Here is a 27,255-nt window from a genome sequence, read left to right as displayed (position 1 = left end):
ACACCCCTCTCTGAATTGGAGGCGAGATTACGGAAGAAAATCACCCGCATTAAAGTTTATGCTTTGATAACGGTCTAGACGCAGGGGAAGCGTAGTGTACTCAGCTTCGAACGGGTCAGATCCGGGATTCGTGCTTCCCACAAAGAGTAAACTTTACTCCGGCCAAAGTATCATGTTAGAAACGCAGGAATATGACCTAGTCATTATCTAAGCTTGAACACGATCCACAAAGGGAACAAAATCCAGATGAATGTGGTGGTAATATATATTTCAGCGGGCCAATGATAAATTATCTTAATATCCACACACGTGACAACGAATGGATTTATAACTAGCGCTGTCGGGACCTTTGCCTAGCATCTTCCATTTCATACTCTCGTTTTCATGAAGCGGTGTCACATTGCCGTGTTTGTCCTCCAGTAAACGGCAGTCTTTGGTAATTTGTTCTTATCTTATGTGCCCACTGGTTCCTAACTGATTTTTCTTCAGATCGAGTCACGTTCTAGATGGATTCCAACACTGTCACAGTTGAAGGCTCTGGCCACAACATTAGGGAAGATGACTACACGCTGAACTGTCTGCCAGAAATGAAAAGCGTGTATTCTGAGCATTTTAAGCCTTTTCAAGACAAGCTGTCTTTGGTTCTTCAGCACTCTCGGTCACATTTCATGGCACTAGCGGGGCGAGAAAGCTTTGCTGGGTTCTTGAACGTTCCCCTCATCAGCGACGTCCTAGTGAAGACCATAGAAATGATGTTTGAAGCACCGAAACCTTGTGTGCTTCAGCTTCAGAACGACGAAGTCAGTGCCAATATCAATTGGCTGGACGTTATCAAGGAAAGGGATTATCAGGCCGAATACAAAGGGAATGGAATCTACCATTTCCATATGCGGGACAGGGGCGTGATTGTCATGTTGTCTGCTTTCCAACACAACATGATCCTTTCAGGATTACCCCGGAAGCTGGTTCAACCATGGTCCTACGAAAAGGACGTACAGACGGAATTAAACACCTTGGCGCTGGCAGCCGAAATGACATCACTGGCGAATGAACTTGCATCGGAAAGTAAGCCAACTCGAGCATTATCTTTATCCTATCCACTCGCTTACATCGCCCCGCAGTCATCAAAGTCAATAACACTGTGCTTGAAGAAATACTAAGAAGAGATCGAATTCTTCGCCGCAATCCGGAGCCAAGTCAGAGATCGGCGGGCTCGCCCTTTCCCCTGGAGTCAGCCGAAGAGCCAGCGCACTTTACACCAGCGCAGGTTGACGCAGATTCGCCCGGTGGGATGGCTATCGAGACTCAAAGAACAGACATGCAAGCCAGTGCTTCAAAACGCGGTGCTGGAACGTGGAACTGTAAGTAATGCACGTAAGAAGCGTGGCATTGAAAATTGAAGTGGGCGAAGAAGTACTAATAATTTGGATGTACAGTCGCCAAAAACAGGGCTTGGCCTTCAGAAGTGCTGAAGCAGCTTCCTCTATGGTTCGAAGACCAAGTACGGCAAAATCTGTCGCAGGAAGAGATTGCCCAAAACTTTCACCGAACATTCAAGCAAAAACGGACCTTCCATGCTATTGAGGCAAAAGTGTATTTCTTGACAGGAAAAAGTCCTTTTAGAAAGCGCAATAAGAAGACTTTGCGCAAAGAACCTGTGTCTTTGATACCTCGCTCCTCCCCACCGCTTCCTCAACCTTTTGAATCAGTGGACTTGACCCAACAATTGATCTCGAGGTCGAACATCGAGGTTCACGCGTTACGTCTAGCCCCGAACCTACTACCCTATTTGAATTCTGACGACTGCGAGGATGGAAGCCTTTATACCCTTCATGGTGTTCAACCGGTTGGCCCTGAATCAGAATCCAGCGACCCACATGCAGTATCTGAACAGCATACTGCGAATCAAATGTTAAGGTGTCGGTACGCATCTCGGGAGCATGAACTTGCGTCAGCTACAAGTCAAAATGAATGGCCAGTTCGAGGAAGCCATCAGGCTGAAGAATCACCCAAAACCCATCAAGCGTCATCAGATAAGGTTCCCGAGAGTCAGCCAAGCAATGATAATTCGATCAATGTGCTCCCAGCAATACCAGGGACGGTTGACTCTTACTTGCCTCGAAACTCTCCCTTAGAATCCCCTCGGATAGCAGAACCTATCCAGTCTCCAATCCGGCATCACCCTGAAGGCGATACTACACTCGAAGAGCTGGGCCAAACGCTTATCCATCGTACTGAGTCCAGTGCAATGCACGTGGAACAGACAGACACGGCGCGTTGCGACCAATCACCAGAGAAACTTTCTCCGCAATCTTCACCCCGTGAGATTCCATTGGATAGAGGTACAGCAAATGAGGGTTCCAATAATGAAAACCATACAGAAAGTGGACTGGGTGCGTTGCCTGTTCCCAGGGCATCGACGCCCTTCCAAGTTCCTGAATCAAGCTCCACTGGTAACTCGACTGAGCTTCCTCAATACAGCGGAATGGATGGGCCAAGCACCGATACCTCTGGAAAAACTTTGTCTGAAGAGGAATTGATCATAGGATATCTTCATGAGAAATCTCAAGCGCAGGCGGAGAGTTCTCATCGTTCATGGATCGCTAAAGACCTGGACCGTTTACCAGGGTGGCTCATGAAACGGAAAAGCCTACGAAAGGAAAGACTTGAAATTGAGTTTCTGAGAGACTTTGGACACTACCGAACATCCTCTGCTATCCGTACAGCTTGCCGCAAAAAGCGAAAGGCAGATTCTCGCCAAAAGGATGTAATACACCAACTAGCTCCGGTTGTCCCAGCCGTTCTCGATACTATGCCGGTATCACGATCACCCAACGCCATCATTGACACTCCAAACTTGGACCCATCCCATACGATAACAGTACTGAGCAATGATGATACTACACCCAAGCATCCGCTGTTAGAGCGACCTCGATCGCCACAACTTCATCATCAGCCGCAGGTTCCAGACAACGCAGAAAGACTTTCTCGAAACAGTCCTCCACTATTGAATGAGGATGAGGAAGCAGTGGCTCAAAGTCCACTGGCTGTTGTTGCCTCCGAATCCGCGTCCGAACAGATGGTGCTTTCAAGTTCTCCTGAGAATGTGGAAGATAACCCCATGTTGGGCAATCGGCGCCATAGAGTTGACATCACGCCGAAACCTCCGGCCAGGTTCACAGCAATTAATGGCAGTATTGTCCATCCCACTGATCCAAATATAAGCGAAATGACTCCGCTTGTTCAGATGGAGGGCAATGAGCGAGACGCTCCACCTGATGGGCAACGAAGCCAGCGAGCATCAAAAGAAAAGCCTGTCGAGCAGAGAAGACATGACCAAAATGTGCCACAGAAAGAAGGGTTTCAGAGTAAGCTCCCCTCTAATGCCGTGTTCGCTTTAGCCACTTGGCCCTTTAAACCATATCAGATCTATATGTGTCACCCGGCATTTTTCTTCCCCTTTCTTCCTTTATCTGTCCTTGCTTCCCACACTGACTGTTTTTATTCGAACTTGCAGGTGGAAGAGGACGCCCCAACCAACTTGCCTCTGAGTACGCACAGGCAGGCTCAAATTACTTAGAATTGTCCACCAGAACACCGGAAGGAGCTGGGAACAAGCAGTCACTCTCTATTGGTACTTCAGGCGCCAACATTCCACAACTGGGAACGAGCCCAAATTTGCAGAACAACCAGCCCACTTACATACAAAACCCAGTCCTAAATTGCCCGTCCAACTCCCAAGTTTCAACCCCTCGACCACCCCATTTCTGCACGCCCAATTCACAATCTAGGATTTCTCAAACTAGCAGTGTGCCGGGAAGGGCTCACACAGGCGGTTCGTTCATACTCTACACTCGTGGTCCCCCGCAATCCTGACATGAAGCCCGAAGCAGTTGTTCCAATATCAGTCTCATCATCCTTCCTGAGCAGCCCAATGAGTCTTCCTCACTATCCCCTTCACGAGTTGCAGGGACGCGGTGCCGAGCGGTATCAGGGCCCTCCGCTCCCATCATTGGCGCAGCAAATGTATAATCATCGTGCAGGTTAGCCTCTTCATAGATAGTCGCATGTGCTGTCTAAGCCCTATACCTCCCCGCCTATCACATGTGGCCCAGCATGCTCTACTTCGGTAGTAGGGCCTGAATTTTTTCAACTCTCAGTCATTATCGTCTTCTTCCTGGATGTCCGATCACTATGTATATGCATCAAATTTAGGTTCTCTTTCCTCCTTTTTTCTCTTTTACTTGCTTTATTTATTATCTGCCATACTATTTACCCTTTAACCAATTCAGAACACTCCCGTTGGTACATGTACCGTATGGACTTATATAGAACGCGGATCATAGTGACAAACTAGTTGTAAAGGTGAACTCACTTATATTCTATGGCCTGCATATATATTCGCCACCAAGGGGTCTATACTAAATGTTGAAGATTAACCATATCAGCCGAAACAAAACAGCCCTAATTGATCTCGCAGGCAGCGTAAAGAGACCCGACTTTTACAGTCACTGAGCGTTGTACAAATTTCATGGCACACCAACTTTTGGGCTTCGCAAAGCAATCCCTGGAGATGGCTAGGAGCCCGCGAAAAGATATTGAGAGAGATATGCGCCTGTGTTATCTATTTACCTGACATTTAGATATGCAAAGGTTGCAGAAAAAGGCTACGTACTATGTAACAACGCTTGAGCAATCACATAACAATTGTGCTGGTTGTTCGGTTTTTCAGGGAATGCATCACGCAAATATAGTTTCACATGAATTACTCGACATTTACTGAATTTAGATCATGCTAAACATTGGCTTGGGCGCTAGTAAATACGTTAATAGCCCACACACACCAGCTCACAAAATTAGGTTGCCGGCCTTTTTTTGCCAGATTGCTTCTACAGAAGCCAAAGCAATGCAATGTTTTGCGACAGACAACTTCTGACAGCAACTCCTGATGCATCGAGTTCTAGAAATTCCACAGGCTTTGCCGCTGAGGATCCACGTAGCTTCCATCGAAGAAGATGCTAGTCAGGGGCTGATTGACTGAGGACACAGCAAGTCATAGTGCGGATCTCCAGGGAGCCCGATCAAGCCACTGGAGCGGTCTCTTTGGAGAACACCTCCCATGGGAGCGACGAGGTTTTCCAGAATATCTCCGGGATGAGACCCCGTGCAGGGATAATTGATAGGGGCTTGGATACCCATTTCAAAGTCCTGGACGGAAGTATAATCACAACTGTTATGCTGGGGGGGTTCAGAACTATCAAGATGTGCCACGGGCTTGGTAACAGATCGCCTTTTTCGCGCCTTCTTTTTGAATTTGTAGTCTGCATGCGCTTCGGCATGACCATCGCGCTCAATCTTGGCTAATCGACTGTATTTGTCGCGGACGCTCTGTGGTTCTTTTCTCCAATGCTTTCCTGCAATAGAGGAGATTTCTCGAGGGCTGTGCCGGTGTGATTGTCCTTTGATGCTTTCTGTATTGGCCCACCGGTACAGCATGAAGGAGTTCATTGGCCGCCGAACCCTCCCTTTCTGTTCGGTCTCCTTCCGGCGCTCTTCAACCGGTCATCTCACCCATGTGTCTATATCCAAGATTGGAATATCCGTCGTATTTCGAGACAAATTGCTCGGCGGATCCGTCAGGTCCCAGGGCGCGCCTCGGAGCATGTCGCCCACGAAAGAGCCATTCATTTTCGAGTCGACCGCTTAGTATTTCCACCACTGGAAAATGAGTGTTGAAAGATGAGGCGAAAGATGACGACGTGATTGGTCCCGGCCTGTTCTGTATGATGTCCGTTAAAGTAGACGTACAACCCAACCGACTCCTGCGATAACCTGCTGTCTCATTTAGCATAAAAGACTCCAAGGCAAATAGGGTGCCTTCTACCTAGTATTGACCAGTACTAGTCAATATCGTGAACAAAGTGAGCAACAGCGAGAAAACCGCGAGCCTAGCCATCCCTGTGAAGGTCAGACTTCGTAGCAGTTCGAATATTGGGGAAAGCCTCACAGTTAGGTTGAAGTAAGAGATAATCGGAACTGGTTCCTGGAAATCAGGGAGGGTAGGTTGGAAGTAGCAGATTACCACTAAGACGAATAACGCGGAGCGGCTTGGTTGAATCTGTTCTTGGCCTCTAATTTGCCTCACACTAATCCGTACAGGGCCAGCTTGGAGTAGTCGGTCCCACCTTTAGACACGTAATAGTCTAACTAGCAAATTTATTTGTGAAAGGTCATAATTGACGATCTAGATGGTTCCTGGGAACAACCCCTGTACAGTATGCCAAGATGTAGACTTCTCATGGGAGGCATGCGCCTGATTGAACTAATCCAGCCTAGTTTCCTTAGTTTCGTTTTGAAAATTAGATATATCTCTATTGGTGCAGACCAGTTTCAGATTGCGGCTGAGTATACTGCAGTAGAAAATGCCCAACACGCAGTACGGCCGATTCATGAACGAGACCATGCCTTCTCTCTTGCATTATTCTCTATTCCCCTTCGTTGGATCATTGAAGGGGAAATGGCAGTTAATGTACCGTTCATGCAACAGCGCTCAAATCCAGACCCAATGAGGATCAGTTCGTTGTTGAATGATCAGGGGGCACCCACGCCCCAGTACTCACAACATTATTCAGTGGATCTACCGCAAATCACGCAACAATCCAGCCGCCAGGAAAATGAAGCCCAACCGACCTCCATGTTGCAGCGACATTGTCACCCCTCCAAAAGACCATATGTGCAAATGCTAGAATTGTCATCCACCGTTACCGAACCAACAAGCGTCGACCACGACACTGAATGCGCACCCGTCCTGCCCGCGCATCGTAAGAAATACTCTAAGGAAGAATGCTATTACACCTGGCACCAGCGCGTTGTTCTCCAGAAAAGTTGGGCCACTGTCCTCAAGAACTTCAACAGCCGATTCCCGAACCGTCAACGTCTTACTGCCAAGCGTTACGCCTATGCCGGGATTCAGAACAAAATCAATCGTTTCACCAAACTGAAAAACTTGCCGAACTACCGAGACCGATTCAATGACGCTAATGCTTCCTTGACCGATAAGGATTTCATCAAATCTTATACCAATGTTTGGTACCCTTGGATGGAATGAGTTCCACTTTTTGACATGGACTTTGTTACTGGAAACATCAAGAAAAGGCCAGACCGTGGTTATAAGTTTTAATGATGCTGGGTACCGCGCAGAACCAAAGAAACTTCATTCAAGAAGGTCGGCCATATCATTCATATGCCATCGCCGTCTGTCTCGTGAAGCCAGGAGAATGACATCATGTTCGTCGTGGGAAAGAGGGGGATCTAATCGAGAATAAGGCCAATGGTGCTCATATATCTGTCTGCTGAAAAAGTCCCATCGGATCTGGTATACAGTTGATGTTGTGTTGTGTTTATATGTCATGAACGTTTGAAGCAGCATATTATGGTGATAATGTGGCATCCATACCCAAGCCAACCTCTGACTGACGAAGAAGATCATTCCCTTCTTTGGTAATCTGTATTTCCTCCATGAGACCAAAATCGATAGCACATGTAACTTGCTCATTCGGACAAAGAACCTGGCGTACTCAGGGCTTCAATGTCTGCCGTCCATCTCTGGATCATTCCGGGAGCTTGTACTTCAAATATAGAAGGATGCTTCGCCATATAATCCTGCACAATGGCCAATGACTGCAGAACTTGTGTCTTTTCAAGATGCGCTGCAAGTCCAACAAAATCTGCTTCCTTAGAATCTTGGTTCTGGCTGAGCTCAAGGAATCCACTCGGCAATGGAACATGGATATCTGGTGAAATAAGGGAGCGGCGCACATCGTGGGGATAGACTGGCCGGTCGGTGACAAGCGCTTCACAAGCATCGTTGAGTAGAGGCAGCAATCCATTCCACTTTGGACTTGCAAAGTCCTTTGAAGATGAAGGAGGACAAGACGCGAAGGTAGGCTCGTGACAGCTCGAGCAAATATCGGAATCCGTATATTGGCTGAAGGGCGCGGAACTGCATTGTACGGCCTTTGGGTCAGCTTGGGGTTTGTTGAAGTAACAGAAATTTGGCAATCCAAACCTCTCGCTTCCGGCTCTAGCCGAAGAAGCTATGTTGACGTCCAATTCTGATTGGGTGACCTTTGACTCGTCGCTTCTCTCTTGTGGCAGCCGTCGGCTCTTTCGGCGCTTCCGAGGCTTTAATTGCAACGTGTCGTCGAAATCGTTGGTTTCAGGGCCGTCTTTCTTAGGTTGAGGTCGGATGGCGCGATATTTGGGGGGGAGAGGCGGGGGGAAGCGAGAGACCGCGGGTGGTGCTGCCAGAAAGGGTGCTGGAGGAGGTTGTTCATAGACGAAGTCGTGTGAGCTAGTCTCAAGGTACCTGTTGTCCACTACCGAAGGGTATATCGAAATATATTGGGGGTAACTGATCTGACCAAATAAGAACTGATCTTGGGTGCCCATGTTGATCCGGAGTGGAGGCTTTCTGAACGGAGACGCGGGATTCCCCAAGTATATGGGGAAAGGAAAATCTCAGGGTATTTCTAACAATGAACGGTATACCAACGGTAGTAATAATGAAAATGATGGTTCCACATTGCAGGGGAATAGGATGGGTTATAGATAAAATTGTATCCTGCCTCCTGGTCAATGCGCGTGATAACCGGAAGGAGCGATTGCTCTTCCTAGACATTACAATGGACTTGCCCCCTGACTGAGAGAATGACAATACTTGCATTCATCGCTAGTAAATACCCTAGTAACAGAATTTGTAACGAATTAGTGGATCAAACGACAGGCCTACTTGCCTCAAAGTGTACTCCGAAGTGGGCCAAACTGATCGCGAGTTCTAGGTTCGAACTTTCTCTTGCCAGCATTCTTGGCCTGCGATGACTGGATCATTTACTTGCGGGTCCTCTTTTCAAAGCGATATGTCTTACCAATACCTTGGTAGTCTAACTCACGCAATCAGGAATACTGGATTGCATGTAAGAAGGCTGTTTTTCTCGCCTCCCAAACTCAGCCATATCTCCTTCGTTAGTATCCACGTAGACATTATCTGTTCAATGAAGATGCCTACCAATTTGGGATATGCATTGTTCATAATTGGCTACTTGCCCTCGCTAGCCTGATGCCCTGTGGACTTCGGTTTAGCCCCTCTTACGCTAGGTGTCATATTGACCGGCGCATTGACCGGCGCCTTCTGTAGCCTGCACTTTCGCTGCAGATCGAGACAGCAATTTTACAGAGACTCGTTTCCAACGGTTATTACGGTGTGGGTTATGTACTGCTGAACTATGGTATAAGCGGCGGCTAGATGAAACCTCCACCTTCATTGCGCACTACAAAGTTGCTGTTTACGGTTAAAGCAATGCTTGGATACATTTCTTGCATAAAGAATCTTCTCATCACGTCGGGGAATTTAATGCGCCCATTGAGAGACTGTTGTAATTCCAGGCAGCACTGTATCTTGTCAGGTAGTACTACATAAGATCTCAGATGATAGGCGCCCACATAGCTTCATATCAGTATTGAAGACTCTCCGGATATAGAAAACCCATGTTAGTATTTCTCTGTCTTTTTTGGTAATCTTGATGTCTCTCCAGGAAGTGCAGAATTTTCTAGAGGAGGCGTGATCGTATTCTTCGTTGAAAAGATGGAATAGAACCGCTTTCATCTCTTTGACTTGTTAGTTGGCGTAAGCAACAGGCTTCATGCTTACTTACCACGAGCATTCATCTCGCGAGGACGCGTGTATCTGATTTCTTCTGGCCACCAACTGGGTCTCTCCACATATGCTGGCCGTTTAGCATTTGTGATAATATAAATCCACTTATTAAGGAGGTCTCGACACATTCTGGAATTCAGGCTGTTGAAGCCAGCTTGATAAAGCTCCTTCAGAGTTCGAGGTGTCGAGAGTCTGTTTTGCGACTGCACTCGGCGACAGAGTACCATTATGGCTTGTTCTGCTATAGCTATATGCTTCCCTTTGGCATTACTGAGTATCTCTAAAGACATGGCATTAGTACTGTTTTTGAGAGACACTGGCCTACATACCATTTCCTTTGTTTTTGCTTTCCAGATGCACCGCAGTATTTGCATCGGAAACTGCGGGGCCTTCGGTATAATTTACCACTGCCAAAGTAGTGTGTAAATTTGGATTGAACTTCGAAAGGATATCTGGAATGAATTTCGAGAACTTGACTTGATGTATAACCGGCGTTCCACCAAGACCAGTGGTTGCGCCTGTGATCGAAAATGCTCTTCGCCTTGTTAATAAATGGAAAAAGATTCATAGAATGCAGACTCACACGCAGTTAATGCTGGCGGTAGAATGGTCAATGGGGAGTATCTCAATTAATGGCTTGAAAACATACTTGTCCTGGAAAATAACCCTTGGCCACCCAACTGTCGGGTTTTCGCCTAAGCACTTCGCCACGCACGACTGTTCCAGCAATTCATGAATCAATCCGGATTTCCTATAAAGCTTTTGCTTCTTCAGTTCCACAAGGGTACTGCATTCAGGATACCATCTGTCGATATAAGCACGGTTCAACGCAGGGTAAATAATCACCTACTTCCATATTCCATTAGTAAATGTGAACTGCTGCCACTTTAGATAGAAATGGAACCGCTTCAAGTCTGCCTGAGGCCCAGCTTGCGTCAGATTTGCATCGATAATCTGACAGAAGATGTCGTCGTTCATGCGAGACTCGCCGACGTGGCAGGGGTATTCCTCATCGGTCTTGTCAAACTGACTAGAGGGTTGTCCGGGAGCATGCTTAGTCGCTTCGATGGGGGTAAGGGCATACGCCTCTGACCGCTTGGTATGATCTAGGTGCGAAGGTTGGGTATACCTGCGCTCTTCACGACCAGACATCACGGGTAGATCTGATGGCTGGTAGTACGAATTCGGGGATGTAGGAAGAACTGGAAGCATAAAGTATTCAGTCTGGGGTCTTTAAACGTATGTCAGCGGGGCACTACACAGCGCAGTATTGCATGGCATTTCACTCAGTTCTCTCTGACTTGCCTGTCTTTGAGATTCAAGACCTGCCGGCGCTCGCAGTACGCCGGTGAATCTCCACCGCATGGCCTCATATTGATCTCAGTGGCATTTGTGGAGTTTAAATTAGACCTGACAAAGCTCGCTGCGATGGCATTACTGTTGTAGGATTCAAAGGAGAGGTAGGACTGGACATGCTGGGTTCGCAAAATGCTGCGAGAGCTGAGGAACCCCCTTTCGTTCGTCCAGGGGATCGAGGGATTTGACTCGGGAAATCTGGGAAACCTCCAGTTCTCTGGATTTCCTTGCGAAAGGTCAGTATTTGGTTCGTACTGAGAACGGAAAGCTCATCGTACGCTGTAGGGTTTGGCCATCTAGAAGCTCTGGATCGGGGGCTTCGTGGCCTTTTTGAGGGAGATCGGTGAGGTTGACTGACTGTTGAGGGTATGTCTGGGGTCCGTAAAATTGGATGCTAGGTACGGGTTGAGAGCCAGCATTCTCTTGAGTGGCCCAGGCCCAGTAGGGATGGAAAGGTGTAGGCACGGTAGAACTCAATGGGGTACTGTTAGTGTCCATGTTTAAGCGACAGGCCAGCAAGAAAGAACCTCGGGATGATGGTCCGCATTTAATACAGGCGAGAGAACAGCGGCAGAATGAGAATTCACTAGTCTTAAACGCAATGGCTGCGTGGGTCGAGATACAATTTGTGGCACCCTTGACCCACAGGCGGTGCTTGCGCGACGATTGTGTGCCACAAGAGCAGTCGTCATTTGACGGGGCTGCACTTCTTTGGCCTGCTCAGCTCCTATTTTCAAGCTAGTGAGTATGTGAATCGAGATTTAACTAGAATTGGAAAATCTCGTTTATTTCCGAGGGGCTTTTTCCATTCTATTCTGCATCAAGAAACGATGTGTGGTTCCTTGCCTTTCTCTCATTTTTGGTTTCCCCGATGAGATTGCTTTCTGCCAGGGAATATGACCAGGGAATATGGCTTTGTATATACAAGCCATAGTCTAGAACCATTTCCAACCATGACAAATAACGCGGTCGAATAGCTCACTCCGACGGCTTGTCTGAATGATCCAATAGAGCTGCGCTGTATTGTATGTAACCTTAAGCGCTCAGAAAATAAGATAAAAAAGATTGCCGCTCTATCCCTGACCCATGAGGGTCTTGGAATGTCCCACTGCGCACTGACGCCAAATTCCAAAAAGATGCAAATACCGACTTTTTGAAAGACTGTGTATGTAGTAAAAGTGGGACGGAACTCGTGTTTCTGATTGGTCAAGCAACCCCTTGCTAGTCTGTGATATAATGAGGGCCCGAGAGCATCTCGTCCCATCCCAACACATAAAAGGCGACCAGCCCAAGAGTCCGAAAGATACGTCTGTCAATGATAGCTTTCCCCCCCGCCTTTGAAATGTCGATAATCTCCCGAAATGGCGTAAGACATCAATGATTTCCTCTACTGAGCTATATACTGAATGATACAGTTTCTCATCCCCAAAGCAGGTCTCCAAAATAGCGCAGCAACGACGCTGATAGCGCAACAAGTGTGGCATCTGGGCACAAAAGAGGTCAAGCGAACAATAAGACGGCATCACAAGCCCAATGCTCGAATTGCATCCCTGGTCTCTACCTGCCAGGGCCTCAGAAAGTACCAATACCGGTCCTGGGTCAAGCGCAGAGCTTTGGCCAAAAACAGTCTACTGAAGAAGTATGCTCACCATATGGCAAGCAAACTCACTGATCGTGCTTTGGTTATGCTTTCACTCTTCGCCTGGCATTTTGACTCGAGAATGGTCCCTCTCTCCCGAGGTCTTATTCAATTCTTCGCCAAGCCTGACGACCAATTTGAATCGATTTGCGCATCGATTCACCTCAGCTACACCAAAATGTACGGATCGCTCTCGTTGGCGGACTTCAAAGAGAAATTGAGCCATCTATTAGGGTTTCTAGAATGGCACGTGATCAAAGGGGACGCCGTCTTGTATATCTAGTTTCTATTTTGACACATGGGCTCTCCCTGTCATGACACTCCAAGGAATTTTTTGAATATATTCTGTACCCTGATCCACGATCTGATTGCCAATATTCCACCGTAGTCTTTCATATAAAACGTAATAAACTTTATCCTCATTTTCGTGTGTTCTTATCCTGTGCTCCATGTGCCATCACATGTGACGAGACGAGCGATTCAACTGTTCGAATGGTTCTCTGTTGTAGTATTGTGCTGTTACTTTGTCATCATTCGGCAAGTCCTTCGGGACATACGACCGTGACTTACCACACTTGATAAGCATTAATCTAGACTTTAATCACGGCCAACAACATTGCGTCCATTGTTTCTCTGCTAGGAACTGTGTCCACATCAGTTTGAGCGCCTCGAGCTTGCGTTCACGAGTGAAGACTCACGACAGTTGCCAAGCACGAAGTCAACTGAGAAGCATTGGTTATATGAGCGACGTCCGGGGCCATCTCCCAATGGAAGATCACATTCAGCTATTGGGAATCCAATAGCCACACGGTAGCATCGAAGGAATTCGGGGAAGTCTTTCTTTGTGATCAAACCAAGACCTTTGTGTATATCATCTCCTCCTTCGCCTTCCCCTGCCTCCCGACAATGGCGATAGCATGCAGCGATGTCCGGAAAGAGCTGGTAACATTGAGGACAGATGAATTCCAAGTTCGTTTGCACCAGAGCTTCCAGTAGAATTGCTAGTTGCCTTTCCACGTCAGACATATTGAGACAGAATATATACAATCAAATATAACAGAGTCCCACAGTACGACGAAGACCTCTTTTATGGTAAAATGCAGCATTGCCAACGCATATTCAGGGGTGAAAATTGTTGGCCGATTTACTGGCCGAATACCAAGAACTAGCGGTATCAAAGCGGAGTAGTCTCCTGCTTTCGATGGAGCTTGGATTTCATACGTTTAGCTAGCGCGTGGCCTTGAGCTCATGGTATTTGCGTCAATCGTCAACTATCGGCCCAACGCAGGTCCTAAGCTCTTACGCCCTCGCATACTGAATGTCCGAGGTTCTCTTTGAAATTCATGTCAGGTGCATGAATGTTCTATCGTGCCTTGGAGCGAGCACAACACAAACTTCTCAACATAAACTTCTATCCCAATGCCTACATTTCGATTTCTCTGTGCGTCAATTGAGCACTAAAATTGAATATCAAACTAGCAGTATCTTCGTTCTATCCCATAGAGTATTCCAATCGTCCTCGCATATCAGCTGCTGGGCATGGCGAATCAGCTCGGGTGGTTTAAAATGTCCCGGTGCTTGGAACTTGAACGGCGGGAATGTACGTGAAAAGGCCCAGATGCTGTGTGATATCATGCATATCTGCGAGTTGATCGCCCAGAGGGCCAGCCCAAGAATTGAGCTTTACGAGCCTGTTCTTCAATTAGCACCATATTGAGGATCAAGGTAAGTTGCCTTACTGTTGCAGGTAATCAGATGCCATAATGTGACGCTTTTTGGTGGGGTCGTTGGTGGTGTGCGAGGATTCAGGTATGCGCCTAAGGACTCGGGGTCCGGCTTATAGACAGGGCCAATTGGTATGGGCTGACTGTTGATAGGTCGAGGCACAACAGTCTGATAGATGGTATGCCTATGCGATTCACACAGAAACACGGCTTCTGGGGGTCGAATAGTTGATTCGCCAGCACTCTGCTTGGTATGATTACGCCTCTCCTGAAAATCAAAGTCTGCTGAAGCAGGTACAGTATTTTGATAGTCCTCCAATGGAGTTCCGAAAGACTCAATGGAAGAGTCGTCATGGATAGTAGCGAATGCGGGCTGGAAATGCACAATTGTCTCTATCAGCTGTCTGAAGGCTTTCATGGGAACGGAGAAGCAGCGCGGCAGTGTATGGCATCGTGGCTGTCATCAATATGCAGGACTATATACCCCTGGGTCAATACAATGTCCCGTATCTTATGTCGACCGACATGATTAGCGGAGTTTCTCCAGCATCCAGATCAGGGCTAGCTACTGCATGGTTGTTATTTGCTGCATGAGGCCGATCAGATAGATTTGCTTTTAATGTAGGTCAAAGCGAGATTTTGGCTCAACGTTACTCGACATATTAAAGAGGCCTAGAATGCATTTGCCTTTACGTCTCTCTCCTGATTCCCCGAATCCTCTAACCGCCACTAAACCAGATTCTTACTGTGATCACGAGTGAAGTCTTCTAAATGACTCTTTGCGCTGAAGCAAATGTTCCTTGTTCTGGACCGCCATGTGGTGTACAATTTTCATGATTTATTAGCTCTAATTACACCTCAAGCTAGGTTGAAATCGGACAAAAGAGAATGAGGCTGGAACGGAACGGAACGGAAAGAATACAATACGAGAAATCTGTTCCATTCCGTTTCCTTTTTCTGTTGTGCCCCATTTTTATTCCCTGTTCCCTTCCTGTTCCCTTCCTGTTCCCTTCCTGTTCCCTTCCTGTTCCCTTCCTGTTCCCTTCCTGTTCCCTTCCTGTTCCCTTCCTGTTCCCTTCCTGTTCCCTTCCTGTTCCCTTCCTGTTCCCTTCCTGTTCCCTTCCTGTTCCCTTCCTGTTCCCTTCCTGTTCCCTTCCTGTTCCCTTCCTGTCCTCTTCCTCTCCTCTTCCTGTTCCCTTCCTGGCAAGTCTATCATATTGTCTTGCCATGGATTCTCCAGAAAATGCAGCTCAGTTTCTCGAGAGTCTTGAAACTCTGATTGCCCTCTTCGAGGACCAAGCCTCCAGCCCTTTAAGCGGCTGGCAGAAGCGACAACTACATGCATGGAACGCTCTACTCAAAGAAAACGGTCCAGTCAAGAGATCCAGAACCCGAACACATGTTCGAATGCATGCGCGCAAAACTGCGTTCAAGGTCAAGAAGACAGCTGGTTCCGAGACAGTTCTACTGTTCATGCTCAGGTACTCTATCTCGAGTTGCCCCAAAATAACCTATCATGGGTTCTATCAGGAGCTGCACGAATGGTCGTGCAGGACGAATTTCCCAAAATTGCTCGAGGAGGAGGCATCTCAAATTTGGGAAGAGCCTTCTCCTTCCACGAGACATGCTTTGCCAAACCAACAGGTGCCTCTGCATTATGAAGCCCGATCGCAACAACAGTTCGACGCAGAGGATAACTCTTCGACGAGAACAAGTCCGGATGCACTGATTCCGTCGACTTCCTGTATGGAAATCAACCTAGAGACATGGCAAGACAAGATACTGACCTTGAAAAGTAGTTGGTTCAAAGGCCGACCAATCCGTAAACTATCGTGTCGTGAACGATCAACTCACTGCTGAACAGCAAAACGGTGCTCGCTTCCATTATTATGAGTCCGCTTATAGCGGAAGCTCGGCAAATATGTACAACAGAACCGAATCACAAATGGGAGGAGAAAGAGGAATCGAGGTAGCCTTCGACGTGCCTTCAAACATTTTGGATACCTTCGTTGAGCTACACAAAAGATCCGAGCATTCTCAAGGACACTCGGCAATCCTCACGATTCCCACACAGCAAGACCGTGTCGCATCACTGGTGTTGTCGATTTCGCGGTCCGAAGCAGTGGCGAACGGTGGAAAGCACGACTTAACTGAGATATTTAACGCCGGCTTCCCTACTAGTTCTGCAGAGCATGACTTGCCTGAGATGTTCAACTCTGGCTCTCCCTCTGCTTGATAAATTTCACATCAACCACCATCGCTTCGATAGCACAATCCGTTGGAACTTTGCCTATGAATGTGTCCCTCGAATCATATACGTCCCAAAGTTTCACAGTGGTCCCAGCTCGGTACACCCTAACACACCCAAGAAGGTCCCGCGATAGATGTGGGCGAAAAACGATAAGACGATGAGTCGGATGACCAGGTATCATTTTCAGCGTATAAGATGTCCAAGTCTGGTCGACTTCGAGTAGGGATACTTGGAGCTGCCCATCTAGCTGGATGCCACTCCTATTAGTTTCAAATGCCTTGCAGGGAAGAAAAAATGGTGGCAGACCTCTTTAGCTTTTCTCAAGATCTCTTCATCCCCATCTGTATCGAGCTGTATTTTCGAATAATACTCATTCGCCGCCATCATGGGTATCTTCGGCGATCCAACTAACCCCTGTGAACACTTCGATTGTCAGGATTCGTGTTAAGAATTCCGGACTCCGCCAGGCGTTCGATAAGATTGAAAATCAAAGGTTTGAACAAGATTGTGGAAGTAGATATACTGAGTAGATCCAGAATGTTCGCTGCTCGAACGGGTTCTCAAGAGTAACTGTGAATGCCTAACCTCCATCCACGTCGACTTGTTGGCACAAGGCCGCTGACTTTTCGTAGTGGGGCAGATAACCCCTCATCACGTGACTATGACATCCAAGATAATCAGAACATTCGATCGCAAGTGGAAGGCGGCGGGTAAATTTAGTAGAAAGCCGATAAAACCATAGAACTAGTAGCTCCATTTAAATAAATCTGGTAAGGAAGTAAAATGGTCCGACAGAAAACAAAGTTCAGATAAGACTTCAGAATCAGCCACCTCCACATTTAATTTTTAGGGTCTGTTATTCTATCGCTTTAGGTATACGGTGAGAAGACAAAAGAGACCTGGTGGAACAGGATCGTGCGAAATAGAAAGGAACGAAACAAAAGAGGAACGAAACAAAAGAGGAACGAAACAAAAGAGGAACGAAACAAAAGAGGAACGAAACAAAAGAGGAACGAAACAAAAGAGGAACGAAACGAAAGAGGGGGGGACACGGGGAACAAGTGGTCGAGAGGGGGAATAGCAAAACTGGTCGTTTTTGGGGTGAACAAAGTGATCGGACGGATAAGCGGTCGACGGGAGTCCTCGGCTTGATTGGCTGCAAATAAGTATAACATGCTGCAGCCAAAAGACTAGCTAGCCTCATGTCATATCCAAGCATCAATCCCAGAAACACGCCGGGCAGCGAGCAGTTCTATCCGCGTTTCCCGCAGTCCAATGATCGCGCTTAATGCTTCCCATATTCCGCCACCGACCCCATCGCTCCTGGTGCTTTTCCTAGGTCAAGGCAGAATCCACGCGTTTCTCGCCGCAAGCGCTCATGACCAATGACCGCCAGTATGTACATGTCTGCTGTTTGCCCCTTTACGTCCTCTCATCCTGGAGACATGCATAATCGCTTACGCCGAGCACGCTTAGGCCCTGTGAGCCGCTTCAAATGACAAGGTTCCCCACCTGCGAGATATTTCCCCTTGCGCTCGCTCGACCAAATAGTTATGACAGGGATGAAGCAATCTTTTCCAAGCCAGCACATAAATAGAGACGATGTTCTCAATCCTTCTCCTTCCTTTCTGAGTTATCCAGCTACAGCAGTTAGTTCATCATTTACTATACCTCGATCTCCGTTGCGCAACAGCACACGAGATTCGAGTCACAATGGCCGCTATAGTTTCTTTGCCTCCCACTCTTCCTAGACTTGATAAGGCTCTGGAGATCCAGGACTTTAGCAAGAGCTCTGCTCTGTACGAAATCATCCCGTATATCAAACATGTGGCTAACGTTTTATAGATACAACGAGCTTCTCGATGATGCGGATCAGCCTGCCGTTGCTGATGAGCACATTGAGAACCTAGCGGAAATATTCGTCCGTCACAATGCGGACAAGTCACTTGGTATTCACTTGATCCACGGCCACTTCAAAATCCCCAAGAACACCGTCATGCTTGGGACCAACTTCGAGAACAACTCCCTTCGATGGACGAGAATCACCAACATCAGCGGCATCGACCCCTCCCGTGTCCATGGGCATATTTTCGCCCTCACTCAGGACGGCTTGTGCGCGTACGAGTTACAAGATGGGCCTCTTCCGGATCTGTCCAGCGTAGGACCTGGATTTCTTGACGAGTTTCTCACGTATATCCTCAACAACAATCTCGCCAGCCTCATTGGCCTCCAAGTCCTCGGCTGCGAAGATGGCTCCATGGAGGAGCTTATTCTAGATGAAGGAACTGTCATGGTGGATTCGCTTTCTGTGAAAAACACTGTGCCGACCCGCATTACAGGCTGGAAATTCGAGACTTCTGATGGCAACCCACGTGTTCGCGCATCAAACGAAACACATGCGAAAATCAACACGGGTAATCACAGGGTCTTCAATGCAGGAAAGCCTATTCCTAAGTTGGAGAATGTAGAAGACTTGAAAGCCGCTCTTGCTATGGCCGGTGTCCTTTAGTGCTATGTTTTGTATCCAGTTGGCTAGTCATTTCACATTCTTTTTTTCCCCTAGTTCATCTAATCATACCAAGTCCGTGAACCTCGTAGTTGGATTAATCAAAAGCCCGTCTAAATCACGCATGCCATATGCTCCACTTTCATCATCATCAGAAATCGGTACTGGCATCGGCTCATTCGGAAGACGACTTGTGAAGCCAAGCCACAACAGTACTCCAGCAATCCTTGCGGCTTTGATGGTTTTGATCGTTTCATTGTCCACTCCGGTTTCTTGACTGAAAATGCTCCAGAATATCTCATCCAAAAGGCGATAATCATCATACCTGGACCAGCCATGTTTCAAGTGGATCTTACTTATCAAACGATCATGAGCGTAGAGATTTATGCCGAATGGAGCAATCTCAGCTTCGGCCCAATCAATCACGCCGAGCAGATTGCAAGACTTTTCGTCCACCAGCATGTTGAAGGAACCGAAATCATTGTGTAGTAGCACCATAGGAAGTGAAAAGATGGCCGGCAACGAGTCAAGAGACTTCTTGATCAATGGATGGAATCGAATGGGGAGAGAAGCAAGTAACAAATTCAGGTCTCGTTCGTACTGATGGCACAGGTGCTCGCGGTACGTTTGATCAACATCCTGAGGACCTTTCCAAGATAGAGCAAAGAATCTACATAGTAAGACATACAATCAGCGATTCTGTATATATCACGTAGAAATGAGTCACATACTTTGCGTTGTCGGCCACAAGATTTTGGCGCCAGCGAGAAAACTCGAGCGAGTTTTCAGGTACATCACCGTTATGCGCTAGGATGAAATCCAGGTGAGAGATGCCTGGCATTCGGTTCATCACGTATATGTAAAGCGGTTCTTTACTCTCATGATCGTCCCCAATCTGTCCCTTGAAGGAGATCTGGGGTGTCAAGGTACCGTAGATGGCTTTGACGAGGTTCATAATATCCATGTCCAGCGCTAGCGACTTCAGACGATACTGCACGACGAATTCGGCGTTAGGGCCAGCATAGACGGTGTAGCTACACACGCCTTGCACGTCGACTGGAATGACATTTCCGCCAAGATGCTCACTCGCATAGTTGTCACAGGCTGAGCGAGTCGTCGTAGTCTTCTCAAAGAATGCGACAATTTCTTGTTCAACCTCATAATTCATATCGCTGGTAGCCGTGGTTTTGCGTTCGAAATGTTTGAAAATAGAGCAGATTCAGTAGAAGAGCTGTCAGGAGAAGGAAACCAACTTAACACGCACAAGAATGACGAGAGGAAGAGCGGTGTGCTGACAAATAGGGGCTGGGGGCTGGTTTGCATCTAGGTCTTAATGCATGAGACAGCTATACAGCCACTTTTAGAAGGACAAATTTCCGCCAGGGAAGATGAGCTGTGCTACGGGCCAATCGGCTTCCATAGACCATCCGGCTGAAGTAACTCGGGCGAAGATCGCGCGACTTGCCCCTTAGATGAGTTAATACTCAACTTTGTGCTAACGACTTCTTGTTTTTCCACTCACAAAGTTTCTTCAGCCCGTTGCTAAAGTTGGTAACAGTTGATCGCCAGACCCGTGGAAGGAACCGGACCAGCCCGGTCATGCGGATCTGACCCGAACCGCGAGCTTTTTCGCGGCCGACGGAAAATTTTCCTGGCAGCGATCCTAGGGGATGTCAGAGTATTAGGAGCTGCACATGATGGAAGACCTTACATTGCTACTGTCAACTTGCCTGAGTAACGATATTCTGGGCCCACTGCCGAGGTCTTGGCGTAGGCCATTGAGCAGGCCACAGTTGATTATCTTGCTTTGTACAGTGAAAAGTCACTCACACACTCTTTCTCATCTACGCTAAGATTATCTCTTTGTAGACACGCATATTTTGTAGCTGCCAATGGATTCGGACTAGGTGGTATGACTTACTCGTTAGGGAATCCAGGAAACTTGAGTTGAAAGGTGTCGCGCCGAAGTGGCGTGGTTAAGTGGTCAAGAGAAGGGCGGCCAGGTACTTAGCAGCGGCAGACCTGAATGACCGTTAAAGAGTAATCGAAGAATGATGGGACATCATCTTGGTTCCTCCCAGCATTTGTACAACGCATGCGAGACCATTCTTTCACGAACAAGTGGGCAAGAACGGCCCGGTCTCACCTGCGTCCCCGGCGACCGATATTCCAGAGAAAAGAAAATCGTCTGGTAGGAATATTGTCATTGCGGGAATCTCCGCATAAATGTCCTGAGCCGGAAGGGAAATCTGCGGTTCTCAAAGCTTCAGCTTCTTAACAACATGTATGGTATTTTGAAGCAGCAAATCATGCTATCTCTCTTTTATCGATCGATTCGTGTATATCGATCATTGGCAGAACAATACCCATCCTCTTGCGATACATGCAGCAAATTAGTCAAGCGCACCAATGTGAGTACGAATAATTATGTGTTTCCTTGCGCTATAATAATACTGACACCCTTAAGTTAAGCACAGCATCTGTACCGCAAGAATCCCCCGATGCAATGTTGGATTCTCTGTTGTAGGGCTATCATCCCACGTTCAAGCCCCATCCTCTGGGGCGGGAGTAGAGTTTCTTCTCTTCTTGAGCCCTGCAAAACAGATGTGCTACTACTGTATAATGGGAAACTGTTCGGCGGATATACTGCCCTGTTGATGGACCACATTCTTGCCGATTGCTGCAAGCCAGCGGCGGTCACAGCCTTCCTGAACACGTCTTACCTCCAATCGGTCCCATTCAACCGCTCCGATACTACTTCGCGCATGGCCGATAGGGTTGAAGGTCGCAAGATCTACTTGAAAAGATCTCTCCAGATTCCAGGAAAGACTTCTCAAGATTGGGTTGACGCGATCAAAACGGAAGCTTTGTTTATAAGCCGGGATACGGCTTTCGGCAGGACGGTCTCCCCGCGGGGTGACACTAGTCCAGACTTTCCACCTCCAGCGGCGGCAGGCAGCAAAGCTCGCGGGAAGCTCGTCGTCTGGTCTGTTTGCTTCCCACTCGGAGAGCCGAAGCAGCTTGTTGACTTCAGGTTGGGTAGAGAATAAAGGGTCGGGACCGTCATGGGGGCAACGATCCGGTGAAGGGCTGAATCCATATTCTGAGGGTGGCGTGTATTCGTAATATCCTGGAGTCGGGTCGTATTGTGAATCCTGGTGTGAGGGTCTCACGCATACATAGAGGTGGATAGTGTTTCAAGATGAACATTCGATATTAAGAACAACTATAGTTGACTCTAGATACAAGACGTAGCGCGAGGAAGCAAAAGAAAGGTAGCTTCCTCGCGTTCAGGGGAACCCATGTACACCATGTGAGTCCCGTGCGGATCATATCTCTATCCGTTCCACATGCTTCATCTATATCCTTGACAGTCCTAGGAGTCCATACTTGAACCCCAGGAACCTAGCGGCCTCCAGCCGTTGGTAAAGGTGGACACCTATTGGCTATAAAAACGCTTAAGTAACGTTGATCTCTATCATACAAGTCCGTGAAATGTCCTGAGGGACCCTCGTGTTCCTAGGAACCTGTATTGCTTTCCTAGGAGATGGGAAAAGCGTTCAGCACGTGCGGGGAGCTTGATTAGCTAATATGTACCAAAAATCGAGCGCTTCCAGCTCCTCATCATTGGAAGCTGGTTATATCGTGGAACCAGCAACTTCGCTACTAATATGCTAGTCTCGCCTCTCCCTTCGCTCTTCATTTAATGCGACCAAGTGAAACCATTATTCCCCATTCGCCTAGGACGGACGCATCGTGTACAAAACACCGCAGGTCGTCGCAACGAGTCCAAAATGTCTGGGAGGCAAGCACCGTCCCTTCTTTCTTTGCCCATTGAAATTATCCAATTGATCCTTTCCTACATCCCGTCTCAGGACCTATCCCAAAATGTGGAAATGACTTGCAAAGAACTCAGGAAGGCCATGATCCCTGTCTACCGAGTTAGATACGGGCATGAGCCAGCGCCTTCTGTCCCTGTCAGTAACAGTTGTTGGAAACGATTTGCCATCCAGCATGAAGTTTATTGCAGCCACAGCGATCACATGAGAGATGAAGTGGTCGATGATTTCCTTAAATCTTACTTTGAATCTCCGGACCATTACATCTCGAGGGGGGCCGAAGATGTTGTATATTACCTTCACAACAATCCTCATATTCATCCAAGAGGCATTGAAGCAATTGTTGCCGCTCTCAATATACAACATCGCTGTTGCGACTCCAACGTTTTCTTGCTCAGATATCGCGATTCTGATGTTATGCCATTTCAGTCTATGGCTTTACTTCAGGCACGCTTCAACCTGCAATTTTCTGTTTCTTGGTCTACCTGTTCTTCAGAAGTTTTGGAATGTTGCCTATTTGCCGTTGCCACAAGTGGTGATATGGAACTGTTTGTCTACTTAAAGCAGCTTTTGCTCGAGGCTGGCAAAGATATTCAAGTTCACCGCGCAGCCAAAGCAGCTGTTCGGTCTGATCGAGTGGAGATTTTGCAAGAATTACAAAGCACTTTTGGTATCGAATCTCATACCTTGCCATTAATGGAAGTGGCAGCGTATTCCGGCAGCGCAAATGCAGTTCAATTTCTACTCGAGCTTGGGCCTACGATTGATTTGGAATATCCCTACGAACTCGCCTTACGCTGTTGCGATCTTGATGTCCTTCGCCGGCTCAAAACGCATTCTCCACGCAACAGGGGCTCGTATTTGCGGAATGGGCAATTGCAAATTGCAGTCATCTTGACAGACCTCTTGGAGAGTTGGGCAAACAAGAGCAAGATAATTGAATTTCTTGTTAAGCATGCTTCTGTCGACATTAACGCCATTGGAAGGGATGGGCTTGCTGTCGTACATATTGCGGCCGTCAACAATCAGATCGATGCGCTCAAGCTTTTCGAGAACCTTGGTGCCAACATGATGTCTTTGGGTGAGGTTGAACAGACGCCAGCCGAAATTGCCCTTTGTAATGGGTACAACATACCATTCCTCGAGTGCTCTTCTCTCCCAATAGAGCTATTCGCGATGAAGCGGGACCTGGCAAAAACTATCATTGGCAAACAATGCGATGCTATGTTCAAAGGCCAGCGGAAGTGTCCCAGCTTCGACCGTGCTTTGAATGACGCAGAAAGCAAGTTGGCGGATATTTGGGCAAAGACAATCGGATTGGAAACGTTGCGTGAACTGCTTAACATAATCGACACACCGTTGTTTGAGCCAGTTGAGAAGTTGCTGAGGATCATCATGGAATTTGGTCGGGGGCCGGTTAAGCCGAGAGAAAGGCAGCTTCGAGATGTGGATGACATCAAGGACATTTTGAACAAGTTTTTCAATCAGCAATATTCGAATGGGGTTCTTACGAATCTTGCATGTTATTTGGAACCAAAGCTGGACCGATCGGATATCGAGCGCCTAAGGATTTTCGTAAATTCGAGAACTGGCCGTGCCTTGCACCTCAGAAGATGTTCCTTTGCTCTAGAGGAACACAGAATCTGGATGGAGTTCAACAAGGCTGTCAACAAAATATAACTAGAGAGCCGCAAAAGCCTACAGGACAGGAAGCATTTTCGTCTTGGCTGGCGACAGTGTTGCCAACAGCCCCGGAAGAACAATATATCCAAAGAGCTGTGTTAAATGTAAATCATAAGTGGAGGTGGGTCTTGAGAGCAGCGCCTTCTTAATACAGAGCTAATGAGCAAGGTCATTGTGGCATTGCCCGTTTCTTGCGCGCTGGGTTGTTCTGGATGGTAGAAACCTGCCTTTCCTTGCACAGTTCATCTACACGAGCTTGCATGTTCTCCAGTGTTTCCTCTAATTCTTGGATCTTGTCTTTGAGAGCTGTGGTTTCGCTCAGTAATGTCGCGTTTTCGGTCAATACGTCGACAAAGCCATCCTGTGTAATGCCATTGATAAAGTGTTCGATTTTCCTATCAGTCTGGTTAACATGTTGATTTGCTCACTTGGAAAGCAGGCTCCGACTCCAGGAAGGTACCGCAGCAGGGATCTGCCAGACTACTAAGAAGGCTGTGGAACTCACTTGATTCGCTTGTTACTGTAAGGCTGCCAATCTCAAAGTCAGCACAATAAGGCCAGCCACTGTAATGTACGGTAGGAGCTCACTCTTGGTTTTGCTGGGTTGACCGCGAAGATTGCTCTGCTGCTGTGAACTTCATTTCAGCCACCATTCATCCTGTGCGTGGGCCGTGACCACAAATGATGGTACCTTTCTCATCCTTGGCACGGAATGCTACAGTACGTCCCGAAACTGGTGCAACCGCCTACACTCTTCGAGTGATTATTTAGCCCCATTGCCAAGAAACACTATACCATATTAGGTAAAAACCGGAATATCAATATTCCTGTACCAGTCTCGATACCGTGATTTACTTTCATTAAAATACGTTGCCTCGTCTTGTAACTGTATTGGTAACACAAGGGAACTAGAATTTTCCAGGGAAATACAAACAAGTCAAACACTAGAGCTTGAGTCCCTCGATAATCTGGCGACCTGTCTTTTCCCTTCCGCTCCTATATCCAAGTGACGGTCTGGGAGGCTTACTCGGCACCCGACCTGCAAATAGTGACTTGCATTACTGCTTACTGTCCTTACAGACTACCCATGAACCCGCTTATCATAATACTCAGCCTGTCAGCCATAGTCACCCCGGAACACACTTAGTGGAAACTAACACACAACCATGTTAATAATAATAGCTAAAAAGACCTGGTTGGAACGACGGCCCTTTATTTCCATGGCCTCATACTAAGATCAATCCCTATTCATTTTGCAGTATTATGCTGCTATGGTTTATAAGAGCCAAAATTACCTTCCTGCAAACAAGTGAACACCTGACCGCTTTACCGTTCTGCTAGCAATCTAATGCCCTTCACACTCACTTCGCGGTTTAAGAGGCGATGAATTTATCGTCGTCGAACTAAAGTGGCTCCTTAGCCTCGACATCCTCGACATACTCAATGAGATCGTCGTCTTGAAACGAAGAATAAATATGGTGGGGAATTCCAGCGCTGATTTTGCTTAATGTTAGCGCAATCATATATGAAGTGGGAGGTTAAGTCTTGTTAGAGAGAACACGAACATAAATCCATAAATAATGGGATTATCATTTCTGTAATATATAGAGTGGATTGAACCTCCGGCATTAGTGACACGATTGGCATATTTATCGATTTGGTCGTTTGTGGCGGTGTCCTTGAAGACGACCTATATTATTTGATTAGAAAACCTATAGGCTGTGAATAAAAGCATCGCTTACAACGTAATCATTCTCTGCCATAACGGTATTAATCGTTAAGCGAATGTTCGCTATGTGTAATCGACGTCGCAAAGTAGAATTAGTCCAAAGTAGAGTATGAGTTTTTTGCGTTCAAGTTTTGTGCATAAAGCGCCGAGTGGACTTCTTTATGTTAGAGGGAACGGGCCATAGCCCTGCTTGATCTAAACTTTCGTACGTAATTGGAGAATTTGCGAGACTTTTGGCACCTACGCTACGTCACTCCACTGGTCAATGCGTCAATGGACACGTCACTACCGCCTTTTCACTAGGTAGACGCCAATTAACCATACTCATCAGCCTGTTAGGACGACTTTGCCGAGCTTCGATTTGCTTATCTCCGTCACTTGTATGAAGAGTTGCTAGTAAGAGTCTGACCCGATTGAATTAATGACTTTTCACATATGACTTTGATTTATGTGATTTAGTGATGAGTTACTCCGTAGGCGCAGATGGTTTTAGCTTAGCCATAGGAGAACTCCACCTAATTGTGGCACCGCGCTGCTGAAGGCCACCCCGCTTAGATAGCAGAATGAAATCTAAAGTCTCCACGCCCTTGTTGGCCCTAATATTAGAAAAGATTCTTGAAATAGTACTCTTATTGCAGCCAGCGACCCGTGCCATCTCGATTATAGATGGTTCGCCACTGTATATCATATCATAGATAAGCTCATGTTTAGGTAAGGCTAGGTTTGGAGCCATCATTGGTTGGACCACTAGTAATTAATTGTCAAGAGTGCCTCCCGAGAAAAGCTGCTCCGGGTGAGGGGCATAGAGGTGCC

General features: G+C 47.2%; 12 protein-coding genes across 12 annotated transcripts; 6 read left to right on the top strand and 6 right to left on the bottom strand.

Moving 5' to 3' along the window:
* Positions 1-506: 506 nt before the first annotated feature.
* PENARI_c073G03352 (uncharacterized protein) lies at positions 507-4,048 on the top strand (the record flags this gene model as incomplete). The annotated part of the gene is made up of 5 exons (XM_022637640.1): positions 507-1,065; positions 1,122-1,361; positions 1,437-3,368; positions 3,518-3,835; positions 3,894-4,048. The coding sequence occupies 5 exons, from the start codon at positions 507-509 to the stop codon at positions 4,046-4,048; spliced, it is 3,204 nt and encodes a 1,067-aa protein (XP_022482509.1).
* Positions 4,049-6,517: 2,469 nt separating this feature from the next.
* Positions 6,518-7,108, top strand: PENARI_c073G10492 (uncharacterized protein; the record flags this gene model as incomplete). Its single annotated transcript, XM_022637645.1, has 1 exon — positions 6,518-7,108. One exon carries the CDS (start codon positions 6,518-6,520, stop codon positions 7,106-7,108), a length of 591 nt encoding a protein of 196 aa, XP_022482505.1.
* Positions 7,109-7,551: 443 nt separating this feature from the next.
* On the bottom strand, positions 7,552-8,451 carry PENARI_c073G06512 (uncharacterized protein; the record flags this gene model as incomplete). The annotated part of the gene is made up of 1 exon (XM_022637642.1): positions 7,552-8,451. One exon carries the CDS (start codon positions 8,449-8,451, stop codon positions 7,552-7,554), a length of 900 nt encoding a protein of 299 aa, XP_022482504.1.
* Positions 8,452-10,561: 2,110 nt separating this feature from the next.
* Positions 10,562-11,569, bottom strand: PENARI_c073G06170 (uncharacterized protein; the record flags this gene model as incomplete). Its single annotated transcript, XM_022637641.1, has 3 exons — positions 10,562-10,939; positions 11,017-11,297; positions 11,350-11,569. The coding sequence occupies 3 exons, from the start codon at positions 11,567-11,569 to the stop codon at positions 10,562-10,564; spliced, it is 879 nt and encodes a 292-aa protein (XP_022482498.1).
* Positions 11,570-12,413: 844 nt separating this feature from the next.
* PENARI_c073G02836 (uncharacterized protein) lies at positions 12,414-12,993 on the top strand (the record flags this gene model as incomplete). The annotated part of the gene is made up of 2 exons (XM_022637638.1): positions 12,414-12,437; positions 12,487-12,993. The coding sequence occupies 2 exons, from the start codon at positions 12,414-12,416 to the stop codon at positions 12,991-12,993; spliced, it is 531 nt and encodes a 176-aa protein (XP_022482508.1).
* A 307-nt stretch (positions 12,994-13,300) lies between these two features.
* On the bottom strand, positions 13,301-13,736 carry PENARI_c073G11746 (uncharacterized protein; the record flags this gene model as incomplete). Its single annotated transcript, XM_022637646.1, has 2 exons — positions 13,301-13,353; positions 13,409-13,736. 2 exons carry the CDS (start codon positions 13,734-13,736, stop codon positions 13,301-13,303), a joined length of 381 nt encoding a protein of 126 aa, XP_022482506.1.
* A 1,925-nt stretch (positions 13,737-15,661) lies between these two features.
* On the top strand, positions 15,662-16,670 carry PENARI_c073G08411 (uncharacterized protein; the record flags this gene model as incomplete). Its single annotated transcript, XM_022637643.1, has 2 exons — positions 15,662-16,178; positions 16,234-16,670. The coding sequence occupies 2 exons, from the start codon at positions 15,662-15,664 to the stop codon at positions 16,668-16,670; spliced, it is 954 nt and encodes a 317-aa protein (XP_022482500.1).
* Positions 16,671-18,398: 1,728 nt separating this feature from the next.
* Positions 18,399-19,194, top strand: PENARI_c073G01913 (uncharacterized protein; the record flags this gene model as incomplete). The annotated part of the gene is made up of 2 exons (XM_022637637.1): positions 18,399-18,484; positions 18,531-19,194. The coding sequence occupies 2 exons, from the start codon at positions 18,399-18,401 to the stop codon at positions 19,192-19,194; spliced, it is 750 nt and encodes a 249-aa protein (XP_022482507.1).
* A 63-nt stretch (positions 19,195-19,257) lies between these two features.
* Positions 19,258-20,359, bottom strand: PENARI_c073G03092 (uncharacterized protein; the record flags this gene model as incomplete). Its single annotated transcript, XM_022637639.1, has 2 exons — positions 19,258-19,861; positions 19,923-20,359. The coding sequence occupies 2 exons, from the start codon at positions 20,357-20,359 to the stop codon at positions 19,258-19,260; spliced, it is 1,041 nt and encodes a 346-aa protein (XP_022482501.1).
* Positions 20,360-22,985: 2,626 nt separating this feature from the next.
* PENARI_c073G00846 (uncharacterized protein) lies at positions 22,986-24,597 on the top strand (the record flags this gene model as incomplete). Its single annotated transcript, XM_022637635.1, has 3 exons — positions 22,986-23,168; positions 23,460-24,505; positions 24,591-24,597. The coding sequence occupies 3 exons, from the start codon at positions 22,986-22,988 to the stop codon at positions 24,595-24,597; spliced, it is 1,236 nt and encodes a 411-aa protein (XP_022482499.1).
* Positions 24,598-24,882: 285 nt separating this feature from the next.
* On the bottom strand, positions 24,883-25,354 carry PENARI_c073G08645 (uncharacterized protein; the record flags this gene model as incomplete). The annotated part of the gene is made up of 3 exons (XM_022637644.1): positions 24,883-25,074; positions 25,142-25,241; positions 25,302-25,354. The coding sequence occupies 3 exons, from the start codon at positions 25,352-25,354 to the stop codon at positions 24,883-24,885; spliced, it is 345 nt and encodes a 114-aa protein (XP_022482502.1).
* A 762-nt stretch (positions 25,355-26,116) lies between these two features.
* On the bottom strand, positions 26,117-26,476 carry PENARI_c073G01296 (uncharacterized protein; the record flags this gene model as incomplete). Its single annotated transcript, XM_022637636.1, has 3 exons — positions 26,117-26,207; positions 26,279-26,403; positions 26,456-26,476. The coding sequence occupies 3 exons, from the start codon at positions 26,474-26,476 to the stop codon at positions 26,117-26,119; spliced, it is 237 nt and encodes a 78-aa protein (XP_022482503.1).
* Positions 26,477-27,255: the final 779 nt, after the last annotated feature.

This window comes from Penicillium arizonense (assembly GCF_001773325.1).
Source record: "Penicillium arizonense strain CBS 141311 chromosome Unknown PENARI_contig073, whole genome shotgun sequence".
Lineage (NCBI taxonomy): Eukaryota > Fungi > Ascomycota > Eurotiomycetes > Eurotiales > Aspergillaceae > Penicillium > Penicillium arizonense.
The sequence above is the reverse complement of the archived record's forward strand: the minus strand, read 5'-3'. Positions and strand labels throughout refer to the sequence as shown.